The sequence below is a fragment of the Fistularia commersonii genome, chromosome 2, assembly GCF_037954325.1.
Source record: "Fistularia commersonii isolate RoL2024-O1a breed Wild chromosome 2, RoL_Fcom_v1.0, whole genome shotgun sequence".
In the NCBI taxonomy this organism is placed as follows: domain Eukaryota; kingdom Metazoa; phylum Chordata; class Actinopteri; order Syngnathiformes; family Fistulariidae; genus Fistularia; species Fistularia commersonii.
In genome coordinates this window covers 628226-642825 of record NC_141285.1, presented here as the reverse complement: position 1 = coordinate 642825, position 14600 = coordinate 628226, and the positions used below count along the sequence as shown (strand labels likewise).

At 49.6% G+C, this 14600-nt stretch overlaps 1 protein-coding gene across 1 annotated transcript; it reads right to left on the bottom strand.

Moving 5' to 3' along the window:
* Positions 1–1466: 1466 nt before the first annotated feature.
* Positions 1467–11872, bottom strand: LOC147236069 (inactive pancreatic lipase-related protein 1-like). The gene is made up of 12 exons (XM_086160849.1): positions 11818–11872; positions 11223–11374; positions 11022–11141; positions 10437–10571; positions 9459–9567; positions 8414–8533; positions 8173–8289; positions 6775–6893; positions 4762–4885; positions 3501–3615; positions 2740–2907; positions 1467–1833 (listed from the first exon to the last, which is right to left on the bottom strand). Exons 1-12 carry the CDS (start codon positions 11870–11872, stop codon positions 1764–1766), a joined length of 1404 nt encoding a protein of 467 aa, XP_086016975.1. The 3' UTR covers positions 1467–1763.
* Between the last annotated feature and the right edge of the window lie 2728 nt (positions 11873–14600).

The window sequence follows — 14600 nt, the reverse complement described above, 5'->3', positions numbered from 1 at the left end:
CATTCAGACATTAAGGCGGGGAAGGTGTAACCCCTGGGAAGTTTGGGGTTTCTTTAATCATATATTTTTGTTTTGGTTTCAAGGAATTGCAGTATTTTTAGACTCTACTGTTTTGTTCCTGTTAAAAGTAATTTAGCTATAGAAAATTGTATTATATGTTTTTGTTGTTGTTTTTCTGTACCAATCAAAGCATCTGTTGGTGGAGTGTGCAACTAGCAGTGTTTCTTTTGCAACCTGCGATTGGACATTGAATCGTCTGTCAGTTTTTCTGTTTCCAGTTGGCTGGGAGGGCGGAAGTAAGGCGGAAGTAAGGTGCAACCAGGTGTGTGTGTGTGTGAGGGTGGGACGAGAAGGTGCACGTGAGGCTCTGCAGCTGCAGGACTTCCTGGACTGAAAAAGTTCAGGTTCTGCTTGATGTAAAGATGTAAAGTGCCGAGCGGTCGAGCACTTTACCTGCAGCAGTGACCGGAGTGCCGCACGACAAGAAAAAAAGAACTGTGACGACGCCAAAGAAGGACTCTGCCGTCGTGTTAGTTAGCTGGCTAAGCTAACTGGATCGTTAACCGCGGACGCCAATTCACTCAGCCCAGATAGCGCTCCAGGAGACCAGGAAAGGCCCGGCAGCTCCTCTGGCCACGAGGGAAACGGCGACCATCCCTTCCTGCCCGCCGCCTCAGCCGACTCCTCCAGTCTGCACTGTCAGGAGGTGGAATAAAGAACGCTGACATTGAATCTTCTCAAAGAGTGAGTACTCCGCTTCATTTTGCTGACTGACTGCTCAAAGAGGGAGGATTCGCCTCTTATTTTTCTTCTACCAACCGAATTAAAGGGCCTGTACGTTTTTTGGCTCCCGTGTTCTTCAGCGTCGATCAGGCCTGCAACCGGGGGTTTATTTATCTTTAATTTTTTTATCTGATCACCAGCTGGTGTGTAGGTGTGGGCCCACAATTTAAATGTTATACAAAGGTGACACCGTTCTCATTTGACTTTCCTCTGGTCCTGTAATGACCGGATAAGTTTTATTTTATACATTAAGAGCCAGTGAGTCACAGGGTGACAGCCTCTTTTTATTATTAGTACCTGCTGATTCTGGGTTTGAGAAACCGCTGTGAACAACGATCATAATTTCATTTTTATTTTTCCGATGCATTCTTATTTCTGTTTAATAAATGACAAGTTATTTTCGTAAAGTGCTTTGGTGATTTGTTTTCTATAAGAAGTATTTTTTATAATCTTTGAGGTAAAAGATAAGAAGGGGTAAATACATTTTACAACAAAAAGGGGGATAATTATCGACCCAGCCCGCCGAGAAGCGTTACAAATACATTTGAAAAAAACCCCACACCAAAAAATATGCTCCTGAAAGAGGATTCATTTTGTGGTTGTTATTTTGTTCAGTGGTTGTTTCTGGATGGTGTGAGTGGCTTCATGTCTCTAAGACGTGTGAATGAGAGGGCGAATGGTTTCTGCATAGATACACAGATAGATGGAAATCAGTACAGGCGACTGAGTGAATGGGAGTGTGTGAACTGTGTAACTTCAAGCCATCAACATTTTAGGATTTTTGTCAGCACACAGACACGTCTTCCTGAGTGTGTGTGTGTTTTGGAGTTCATTTATAGGAAACTACTTCACGTCTGCTTTATATCAGCTGATTTTCTGAATTCCCATTCAAGGGTTTTTCCACCAAACGACAGAGTCAAAGGTGTTTGGTTAAAAAATCTTTATTGCAGCTTGGCGGCGGCGGCGGCGGCGGCGGCTGCTCAAGACTGGCAGGGGAGCACAGTCTGGATGGCGTTCTCCACCACGTTCTCGGTGCTGCAGAACACAGTGCTGTGAGGGACGAGACATGGAGACACCGTGAGGCCGTGGAGACGCCTATTGTGCTTTGGCACAAATACACAAGACCACCTGGAATCCTTCCACCTTTTTCAAACTTTGAAAGGGGCCCCCCATCTTCCCCCATAAAGCACTGATTTATTTGAGGGCGGCGGTCCTTTGCTGCCCTCCTGCGGCTGCAGAAGGTACACGCAGTCCACGGTTGGTTGGGTCGTGACCTCACCCGCTGCAGCTCCAGGTGCCGCCGCTAGGTGGCGCCCTGGATGCACATCACCAGTTCATACGTAAACTCCTTCATAAATACACTGATTATTAGTATGATGTGGTTATCGTGCATCGAACAAGCACTCGTTCCCAAAGAAGACGATGTCTGCCCACGTGCAGCTCTTGTCTAAGTGTACTTTCTCTGTTCAATGAACTCCATCAGTTCATTCATTCCTAATCAATGTGGCTTATCCTTCACCAGGAGTCGAGCTGAGGGACACGCGAGCGTTCGCTCTGTTGTTCCCACGTCACAGGGAGACGTCCAACCGGACAGCGGGTGTTTGAGGAGGACACTTGTGATGCTCCGTTGTTGTTCTTGCTCTTCACACCGGGCCTTCGGAGGGTTTCTGCTGCACCTGCTGGAACCTCCATGTCTGAGGCCTGCGGGAGGAAACCCACGCAGGAAAGGCCTCTTGTCGGAACTGAAGCGGGGACTTGCTTCTCGCGATTCCGAACCGCTGCGTCTTTTGAAGCATTTTTTCTTCATTTAGAAGAATCAAATCACAGTGTTTGGTGGATTCCAGCGTTTCACGCCACCTCTGGTTCATCCTTTGCCTCTCGGATGTTCTCGACCTAAACCGCGCAGGTTTTTGGAAAACCTGCAGATCATAAAAACGGTAGAAACGCGGAACTCACATCTTCTTGTCTTTGCCTCTCTGCACCTCCACCCTGGTCGCTCCGTACTTGGGGTTCATGGGATTGATGATGTGGTTGTTCCACCTGAACGTCACCTCCTTCACCGCGTACAGCTCCACCTCCGTGTGCAGCAGCATCTCGTAGGTTCTGCCGGGCTTCAGGGTGCCTCTGAGGGACCGCGGAGAACCCGGACTCGTCAAACGGCTCCTTGTGTCAAGAACGCTCTTAATTTATGCAAAACCGTCCCGCTGTGTTCGCCCATGAGAAGCCAAACCATCAACCCACTCCGTTATGCCGATGGATCTGAATCATTCGCTTGAAATAGAATTATATAGATTGTGTATTGATAGATTGTAAGATACTAAAAATGTGTAAAAATATCCTTTTCAAATCTTATTTAGTGCTCCAGAGCAGTGTTATGAACAATATAGGGATTATTATTAGTATAATTATAACTCAATTCTTGTCAATACACACTATTTTTTTTTAATTTTGCAGCTTTTCATCACAATTATTCACTATGCACATGTTAGCAAGATGCCGTTATAAAACGCCAAGATCTTATTCTCATCCACGTCCCGTGGCAGCGATGTAATGTGAATTTAAATGCGGATAAGATAACGTTTATCTTCACAGGGGGTTCATTAATTTGTTAAGACACTATGAAGCGAACATTATTAGATTTAACAGGCATCTTCCAGGGCAAGAGGGTCCAAATTATATTACAATAAAACACATTATTGTCATTTGGCAGCTCTTACCTGTGCAGCTGATGTTCCCCCGTGGTGTCGCTGTCTCCGGCCAGAGCCACGTACATGAAGCCGGGGTTTGGCCAGCTGGGGCCGTCCAGAGTCAGCCTCACCCTGTAGGTGTAGCCTGGAGGAGAAACAAACTAAACTTAGGATTCATTCTCTCTCGTGATCGCGAGTCGTCAGATCTCGTCTTGGCGCCTTGACCGGATTTATTTCCGCTTGACGACGTTTCGCCTCCCGTCCCAGAAGCCCGGAGATTCAAGTGGAGTCAGATCAGATTTTATTCTTTATGGCGCCAAATCACAACCCGGGGGTCTCATGACGCTTTCCACATAGAGACGCTCTTTAAAATCATTTCCAGAAACCCAACGTTCCCCCGTGACCCAGAGAGGAGGGCAGCAAGAGTGCGCTAGAGAGTGAGGGGGTATTATTAGCACCTCAGGATGCTAATAGCGGCGCTGACAGTTACATGGTAATAGCAGATATGTGACAATAATAGCTTTGATATTCACAGAAGTAATAACACTGGGCCGCTGCTGCCGCGAGCCGAGGTGCCAAGAGGGTGTCCGGCCTGTAACCGCCGCGGAGTGGCTGCCAGTCCGAATTCAGATCGGTTTATAGAAATGAGGGAGTTGTTTCGCAGAAATTAGCTTGAATGGAGTTGTTGTGTTTGTGTGCGCTTTGCTTGGCGCGCACGTCTTTCGGGGAACAAAAGGTACCGGTTCACTCCAGGTGGACTCTGAAAAGGTCATCGGGAGGCCGATGCAGGGATCGTGTCCAACAAGAAGACGCCCGTAAGTTCGTCCCGCTGAGGTTCGGGCGACAGTCACCAGGGCCCGCTCGGGGTCGGGATCTCTTTGGGGGGTTTGCTGGGTGCAGATCTGGTACGATCTGTCCGGAGATGGATCTCAGCACAGGGTTTCATGGAGGCTCTGCTGAGACCTGATCTCTGCAAAACCACTCCTCTATTAACATAACGAAGCAGCTCAACCCTAACCGTCATTAAACGGCAAAACTTCCGGTGGTCTTGTAGAACCGAAGAAGCTTCAAGATCAACCTTGACCTGGATGACAGAACCTCGGTAGACCTTTTTCATGTGCCGTGTCACTTGAGCTACAACTTCGGGGACCGACGGGCAACCAGAAGTCGGCGGCTGCATGTTTGAACCCTGTTCCTTTGGTATCCGAGGCCGAGGTCGGGCTTCTCATCTGAAAGGAGTGCGCAAGTACCGCATCGACCAGCGATCCGTTGGAAGGACGGGTTTACTTACGGCCGAAGGGCTTTGAACTGCCGGTGCTGAAGAAGAACTTGGAGGCGTCATCGGTCGCACCGAACCGGTCAACGTTAAGCCCCATCTGAGGACATTTGTCGTCCGGGCACGGGAAGCACACCCCCTGCGAAGGAAAGCGCCGTGACGAGTGAGCTCACGCATTCTCGCGTCGTCTCCGGCTAACGGCGTCAGATACGTTCCCTCCGGACGCCCGCGGCAGCTCGCCACCTCGAAAGCATCAACGCGGAGGACGGCAGCGACGTACCGCGTTTACAACGAGGACGACAAGGAGGCGCTGTAATCGCTCAACAGTCGCTGGAGGTCGTACGCGACGCCGCCGGCGCCTTCTTTGATGGGGACATGTGACCAAAGCGGGGATAAACTGTCATTAACGCCAACAGCTGCAGATACAAGTCTCCCCCGCCGAGGACATGAGGGAAGCCCATTTACATCCACCCTTCGCGGCGACAAAAATCCAATCTCGCCGAATCGACTTCTAAAACCAAAAGAAATTGTTCACAGCCGTATCAGTGTCACACAGCAGCAACAGGTGGCGGCCCCATAAACGTGAGGGGGAGATATGAGCCCCTTCCCTTGTCTTCCATCTGATAGCCCTGAGTCACTTTTAAAGAGGGACATAAGATATGTCCCAGATCTTTTGTCTGCGGTTTATATCTCGACGGCTATTTTCACGTACGGTAACATTTCTCGACTGTAATGCGGAGCAAGAAAAAGATATTCTAATTGGACGTTCCCAAACGTTCCCAAACGTCCGTTGCTGCTGTTTTCGTCCCCTCGAGTTTACCCGGTCAGACGAGGGTACAGGTTTGGAAGCTAACCGTGTCTGCGCTAACCCGTTCCAACTGAGGAATCAAATACGTAACCACCTACCCGCCACCTCCCCCCGAAACAAAGCGGCCAATCAGGCGGGTCACATCAATCCAAACGTACAGATGAACGCATGTTTACAAAGACACGGGTTAATTCATGGCTTCCAAACCCCTGTTGTGTCTCACATCGGCGGACTGAGTTTCGCCTCTGAGCCGAAGACCTCGAGCGTCGTGTCTTGACGAGGGCATACAAGTCAGCGTCTGTTTAATCTATCCAATAACCTCCTGTCGAGTTTCACCCCTTTAGAAAGTCGACCCGCAATCACGCATAAGGACAAAAGAAATCATACGGCAGCACATCTGCTGCTGTTGCTATGGCAGCGCAGGTTTGTAGAAGCAGGATTCAGGTCATTGGGGATAACAATGCCACCATGTGGAAGTTGGGTACTGCTACCCTTTCTGTCAGGAGGTGACCAGGTGTAGATTACGACTCTACGCCTGTGCAGGTTGGTGGTTCTGATTCTTGAGGGGACATTAAAAGCACCCATCGGAGATCCGGTCCCAGTTGGCACCGGAGCCGGGCTTTTGGCTGCCCGGTTGCTCCATGTGGTCTGGTCAGCACCTTGTACGGCACAAACGGGTGCGAAGAGCTTTGAAACCACAAGGCCATGAAAGCGCTCTGAGTTGAGACCATTTAAAGGTCACCCAACTTCGGTTGAACCTCTGCGAGATCGGACATCACCGGCGGGTCGTGGCGTCACCGACCCGAGACGGATCCGGACCGGAGGCCGACCGAGCCGGATCTGGCTCTCGTCGCTCGATGGCGAGTTGTCCTGCCGGTGTAGATTCGGCAACATCGACGCGAGGACGTCAACCTTCCCCTCCCCCTCTGAGGGCCTCGTTCCTGATCCTCCTCACTCCCAAAGAGAACATCACCATCTTCACCTTTGTCTGTAGCCCAGGGAGGTCCACTTAGCATCTCTTGCCAGATAAAGGGAAGGCTAAGGACTTTAGACTCGGGAGGATCTCACGATTTTAGCCGAGCCGCACGAAACCTATCCGGTTCTCGGATCCATCTTTGCTTCCAAAGATGCAAATTAAAAAAGCTATGTTGAGAAAAGCGAGAGCTAGAAAAATCAGCGGCTTCAACAGCGTCCGGTTTGCTTAAACAGCAGAAACTTACGGCCGCGAAACTCTGGGCGTCGGCGCAGCGGTATCCCACGAAGCCCTGGGGCTTCACCATGCTCTCCATGTAGTACTCGTAGGCCCGTCTGTGGTTGCATCCATGGAACTTGGCGGTGCCTGTCCAAAGATAGGATGAGATGGAGGGGAGAAGACGTGTCAGGGATCATCGCTAATGGAGGGACAAGGTAACGAGGACGAAGAGAAGGGACGGGAATGCGGAACCGGGGGTCGGATTTCGGATTTCAACCGCTGACCTTTTCTTCATCGAGCGGGAAGAACACTTGACGGACGACTGACGAGACGTCGACGAAAGCCAAGTATGACGGAGACACCGATAGCTCGGACATCATTCTCTTTGAATGACTTGTCTTGATGCGAATACGCCGGCGGTACAATAACTACTATGAGTACTAATGCCGCTTGACACGACTTTACCATAAATGCATAGTTTTTGCGCGCCACCTTTTTACACGCTTTCATACGCATTTTCTTCGTTATACGATACACAGAGGGCGGTTAGAAACGCGGTAATCGTCCATTTGGGGAGGATTATAGAGACGGGACGGGAGTCGGTCGGAATTGAAAAACGGCTTCTGGCGAGCGGCGGTCGAGCTCAGATGTCGGCTGGAGGATGACAGAAAGAAAGACAAACAGCGTCCGCGGGGACAGACATAGTAAGAGGTCACGGCTTCTGTTGTTTTCTTTTCCAGCGCAGAGCAAACACCAGGCGCTCCAGGACCTCCAGCTATGCAGCCCTGGCTCCCACTCTCCCTCTCTTATCTATAGGATCAAAAGTGGCAGATTCAGCTGTGCCAGCGAGCCTCCGCCCCCCCGCCGGACCCGGCACGGCACCAATGCTGCCACTTGAGCCTCGCTGCTCGGCGGCACATTTCAAAAGAAGGCAGTTGTCGTCCGTTTTAGAAAATATTTGCTCAGATAGGTCCGGTGGGAATAACTCCGGCTGGTGTTTCTTTACAATTTTTCCATTGGGACGACTCCAACGTTCCCCCCGGGGGCATTGTGGGGGTTCACGGATGAGAAAATAGGATGTGTGCGTCATTGTGTTATGTATAGGAGAAGTCTGCGGTCTGGACCTGGAGCGTGCCGTGATAGAGGAGAACATCAATCATCTCCCATTTAGGATTTCCATGGAAGGAATCCCTTTGATTTGTTCTCCTCACCTTTCACCAAACTCCTCCTTCCAAGATTATTTTTCCAACACCAAACGCAATCGGAAGCTCCGCCAGATCGGCACCGACGGAGGGATTTCCGACGCGACGGAAAAAAAATCCGGGTCCGGCGCGAAATTAAAAACCCGATTCCACCGAAACCCGACTTACGGGTTTGAAACCGCCCGTTTTACGTCCGTAAGCTTGGGTGCGGAAGCGGATCTCACCCTGCCAGATGTCGTCCAGGTCGGCGGGATCTCCTCTGTTGGCCTGACACCCCGGCATCAGCTCTCCTCCGTTGGGGTAGAAGTCGATGTGTCCGATGCGCTCTGACATTCCCAGACCTGAAGCCGCGGCGACACGACCCGTCGATCATCGTCCCGAAAAGAAAAAAATCAAACGTGCGATTGTAGCTTTCGTTCCATCGCTTCCATGTTCCCGATCTAGCGCTCGGACGGCGACGCTCACCGAGCTTGGAGAAGAACGGCAGCCCGTCGGTGTGAATCACATCCACGTAGACGGCGTCCGTGGTGTCCAAGCGCACCGAGGCGTTGGTCTCCTGGAAATAGGGTTCGATGGGGTCCAGCCCTTTGTGGGAAACACATGCTTTCACCCAAACGTACCAACCAGCGGCGTTTCTAGCCGATCCTCTGCGAACAAACCCGGCCGGGCGAGCGCAGGCCTCGACTGACCCGCTTCTCAAGCCGATAAAGCAGCGGTTCTTAACCCGGGTTCGATCGAACCCTAGGGGTTCGGCGAGCCGGTCTCAGGGGTTCGGTGGAGCCTCCGCCGCAGAGGTCCACCCCTCGCGCTCGTCTGCAGTTAGTGGGCACAGTCATCGAAAGCGTCCTGCTCCGAGGTTCTCAAAGGCAACCGCAGAAGTCACACTGAGGTAAGTTGTTTTGAGTTCATGCACTGTGTTGGTTTTGTCATTCGAACAAGGTGATATTAATGCACAATTCATTTCGTGCACCAGTTAAAAAAATCACATTTTATTTTTTACTAAAGAAGGGCGCGGTGAACGAGCATATGAAACTGGTGGGGTTCGGTGCCTCCGACAAGGTTAAGAACCACTGATTTAGACTGATACCGTAAAATATAATTTCCGCATACAACGTTTATAAAACGATGGAATTTCATTCCATATTCAATACCCAATTATTTTTTGAAAGACAATTTGAAAAACAGATGGGATACGTTTTAAAAAGTCATTTATCTTATTTAAGCACACTGTGGAAAACAAGAAAATCCATGTCGCTCAAAATCCATGTTGACGTGCTTTTCTACGTTCGCTTTTTCTAAAGCAAATATAGGCTAAATAAGTCATTAGATTGATTTGTAATTTGTGTGAATTAATCCATTAGCTAAGACACTTTTCTATAAAATTCGAAATAAAACTCACGCCACTCCAAATAATTCCTTTTAAATTCCCTTGATCATGAATTTAAGATACATAATATAATCATTATATAACGCTTTATCAGATAAAGCGATAAAGCGTCGGCGCGTCTACCTGTGATGCGGGCGATGCCGCCGATCCTGCTGCCGACGTCCCCGGCCACGTGCGCCCCGAGTCCGTGCCCGATGAGATGGAAGCGCTCGGCCTTCTGCTTGTATCTCCCCTGGAAGCCGCCGGCATTAGAATTCAATTACAACTCCTCGCGTCACTCGCGTTTTATCGCCGTTTTTCCGAGCACGCGTGAATTTCCCTTTCGGCCTCCTGCCACCGGAAGCCTCTGCCGCGCGATTTGGGATTTATTTTAACCGTCTGCGTTTACAGAAGCGGCAATATGGGGAGAAAAAACAATAAAAAAAACCCTCAACACTTTGTCGCTCGAAGGTTTTTTTAATTCTGAGACAAGCCAACATGGGCGGCTGCTCTGTTTAGGATCCGTTCGTAGAGTTCAAGAGGCGCCAGTAACAAATCTGGCTTATTACTTGATTGCAAAATGTACCAGTAATTTCACTGCATTCATTCATTCATCGCATTTTAAATCAATGTGGTTGAAAAGCAGTTTACTCTGTGAGTACTTTAGTTTACCACGTGCGCGGGAATGATGCTCATTTTCATGAATATGCTGTATTTTCAGCAGCTGCTTCTGATTGGTCAGTTCACAGACATGCGGTCGGTAACAAGGAAGTAAAGTGGCTGTTTTTGTTTTGAAGCTGCAACGGGAAAGTGTTGAGCTGCTGAAGGGAACCGTCTGCCTCTCCAACGAACGGACGCATGTCAAACCCGCACGTTTGATTATTATGGGATGTGTGGACTCGAGAGTTTTGCAAAGACACCGCTTGATGTCCGACATTTGAAGGATTCTGTCTGGTCACCTAAAGTCACTCAGCCGGTCACCATCTGCAGCACATTTCGGAGAAACGTCCCAAACGATAGAACGGTCGTATCTCTGGTTCTCCAGATCCTCTCGTGGTCGGCTGGATTCTGTATCTCCTCACACAAATTATAAACACCCCCGGCTGCCGGCGCCGTACTCACCATGAGGAAGGTGGTCATGGCTGCCACCTGGGCGCCGAGGACCCTGGCGTTGTTGACCGCCTGGGCGAACGGGCTTCGCACGCCTTTCTTCCACTCCACGGCGATGCAGTTCACGTTCTCCCACGTCAGCATGACCTGGATTGCAGAAGAAACAGCGACGCCGGCCGCCCGTCAACCGCGAAGGTTTGGGCCGCGACGTGTTGATGACGGTAGATGTGGGCTCAACGTTGACGGCCAAATGTTTTCAGAAAGTTTCTCTCTCGCTTGAAATGATGTGAAATACTTTGAAAATACAAATGCTCAAATTGAAAAATTGCAAAGTGTACGTAAATATACACCAAGAAGAGTCAAACTTAGACCGCCCAACTTATTGATCCCATGTATTCCCGGTGGCGGCCGGTGCTCAGCCGGTGAAGGTCTTCTCGTCTGCACCCCAAAAGTGTCCTTGGACGGCAAACCCCTGTTAGCATCTTGCACGGCAACTCCGCCGCCGTCGGCGTGTGAACGGATGCATGTGATGCCGTGTCTTGATACGGATCTGTCGAGGTTTAATGTCCAATTCAGTACAGTTTTTTAGACGGTTACCTTGCACATCTCTTGAGGCCAGTCTTCATCGTCCTTTTCCAGAAGACCGGGAATAACGAAGCGAGTCTTTCTCCCTCCATAGTAGTTGGACGCCTGGATGGTGTTGTCCATCTTGATCTCCTAAAAGTTCCAGCACACGAGGATTCACGTGAGCGGGATAGACGCGTTGAACGGCGGCCGTGACGACGAGCTCCTTCTTGCCTGGTAGTAACGGTTCTTTTGCGTGAAGAGGAGGAAGCGGGTGCCGAGCTCCTCGGGGTCCCAGGGCAGGACGGTGGCGGGTCTTTGCGGGGTGCCGCCCCAGGGAGGGAGGTCGCTGAAGCAGCCGAGGTCGGTGAAGCAGACCTCGGCCGCTGCGGACGGATGCGACGCGACGGTTGGTTATTCGGTCCGAACGCAACGTTTACACGAGACGAGAAACCGGGCGGTTCGTGTCTTCGCTTGAATGAATCTACCAACGGTCTTGAGGCAGCTTAGCTGCACCGAACTATTTGGACCTCCGGTGAAAATAGCTTTGCGATTGATCGCATTCGGATCGGTCAACTTTCAATCTCCAATGCAGGACCAACGGATCAGTGATGGATTTTGGCGGAGTTTGAATATAAAATAGCTAATCGGAGTTTAGCCGATTGTGGAAAAACATCTGTATTTTACGTCCGATGAGGGCAGAGGAGAGCACTTAGGACGTCCTACTCTGTTCAGCCGTTTAGTGGAACCGCCTCGGGACGCGACCGATGGCCCCTCGGAGTCACGATACCTTCGACTTCCATCAAAATCATCAGAGTCGGACGCTTACCGTAAGATGCGCCAAAGAGGACACAGATCACGCTCAGGGTCCACGTCGGTGACATCTGCGAAGGGTTACAACGTCAGCCTTTTCTCCCCAATGAAGAAATTAGACCCAATCCGGCGCATGAACTGTTCTTACCTTGGCGAGACAAGTGGCGATAGAGGCTTTCGCTCGAGGTCGGCTTTAAATACTGCGTCCGGATGCTCTGTTTGCACAGCAACCAGTGGGAACCCTGGCAGATGTCGGGCCAGTCGGTGGCACCAGGCGGGTCTGTCAGACTGCACACATGTTCCCGATTCCATTACAGTTATCTAGCGGTAGCTTGTGAGGCGGCGCTCGCCGTTATATAACGCCTTTGCTCAGCAAAGTTTCCTCGCACGGACAACATATTTATCGGAGAGGTTGACACACGGAGCGGATAAGACGACACCTGCTCTCGCCAACGTACCTCAGAACATGCAATCACCGTGCGTACCTGGACACATGATATAAGAACTCGTGTTCCAGCGTTGGATGGATGCCAGGCTTAGGTACATCAAGTAGCAATACTGTCACTACGCCTACCTAGAGTTTCTTTTGGAACATCAGAGTATTCATTGGTTGCGATTGGCTCTTCTACACTCAAGGCTACCGCGCCCGTCGCTGCTCAAAGAATATGCCAAATTCAACCGGTCCACTAAACGACAAACGCTATTTGGCCAAAAGTATGCCTTGACTCACAGGTGAGGTTGAATGCCACCCCATTCCCAACCCGTAGGGTTCAATATGACGTGGGTCCAACCTTTGGAGAGCAGCTTCTACCCTCCAGGGAAGGCTGTCCACAAGGGTCCACAAGGTTCACAAAACCTTTCTACGAATTTTTGATCATTCATCCCGAAGCGCATGAGTGACGTCGGCCGAGGAGACCCGGCTCTCGGCCTCCAAAGGTGTTCTCCAGGGTTGAGGTCAGGACTCTGCGCAGGACAGTCAAGTTCATCCACAAACATGGAGACCGGAGGTCTGTAGCCGTTGACCCTGCAGACTCTTGGCGCTCGACGCCTCAGCATCTGACCTGCTTTAGGTGGCCTGACACTCATTGGCTGATTTGCTGTCGTTCCCAAACACTTCCATGTTCTTCTAATCCAGCTGACACTTGCCTGGGGGAAATTTAGAGGACAGGAAATTTCAGGGCTTGATTTGTTTCTCCACCTATCACAGCTCCTCGCTGGACTTCACTGAGCTCCTGAGAGCCACCCATTCTTTCGCAAATGTTTCTCGAAGCAGTCTGCTTGCATAAGTGCTTGATTTTACACACCTGTGGCCGTGGAAGTGATTGGAACACCTGATTCCAACGGTCGAGTCTCAGGCAGCACCATCATTTTGGTAGAAACCAAAAGTCAAACGGGTTCATTTTAACGCTCAGTGAAGCTTGCTGTCCTCTGCTTTAAATCAACTATATTTTTTTGTACTTGCTCCTGTGGGAGCTGGAATTATCTTTCAGAAGTAAATGAGCTCAACTTATACAGGTGTTCCATCACGCCTTGCGGTTTTTGTACCGGACTGCAGATATTCAGCAACCAGGTGCGAACCGGGCCATCGGGAGCAGCTCGGGGTTTGGTGTCTCGTCCGAAGACACTTTGACATCCAGACAGGAAGCGACCGGCCTTCCAGATGAACCACAGCCGCCCCAAAGTGAGTGTTTAACCAGTATTTTCTTCCATCTCTTCGAACCTCCTCCTCCTTTTTTAATTTTCATTATTTTTTATGCTAAAATAATCACTATTGATGGGCCAGGTTACGGGAGGGTCATAAAACAGGACTCCGCGCACCTCCAGAGCGTTTCAGAAAAATCAGGGGAATAAATCTATGTCTGGAAAGTGGAAGAATTTATTGTTGGTCTTTTTTTTTTTTTTTGCATACAATAGTTTTTATGTCTGGGTTCTTCACTGTAAGGCTTGAAAAGCGACTGACCGAAAGACGTACGATTGCGATTTTGTGTTCAAAACAGTTTCACGTTTGAGCCCAGATGACCGTTCGCTCATCAGTTGCTAAACTCACAAATCCAAGTTGCCGTATTTCATTGTCATCCTTTGCAAGTCAGCCGGACTCTTTCCGCTGAACTCAAGATATCAGGTCTCTATCGGACAAGAGTGACAGAACCCAAAACTCTCCGGGATTTAATAAAGCCCAAAAGAAACGTCTCTCAAAAGGGGGGGGAAAGGCTCGATGTGTGGAAAATAAACTCCAAAATATCAGGTAGTAGGAAGTGACACCAACTGAAGGATGAACCGTCAGGGCAACAGGCGGACGCTACCTGAGGGACTGCAAGGACTGCAAGCGAGGAGAAGACGATCCAAACATCCAGGACAGGTTTTGCATTTACAACTGGAAGAAAAGCCGGGATTTTCAGCCAGAAAAGCAGCCTTTTCGTCTTCAGCTGGTCCAAAATCCATCTTCACCACTGAAGGTTCCGAACCTGAGGTTTGCTGGAGGAAAGACACGTGACTTTCTGGATTTTTTTTGGAAAATTCTTCTTCTGCCCAATAGATGGCATTTGAGAGCAAGTAAAACAGTAGCGCATCTCCAGACGCTCTGCAAACATCTATCTATCTATCTCACAATTTCATTAGGGTTTGAATTGATATATAAATATATAGATACAGAGAGAGATACACAAGCATACTCTTCTGTGTTTTCTATTTGCACATATATTCTATACAATGTTATTATTGTGTTTATATATTTCCATGTGTCTGTTTATGTACATACACACACATATATTCCATATACAATGTTGTTGTTTATCCATC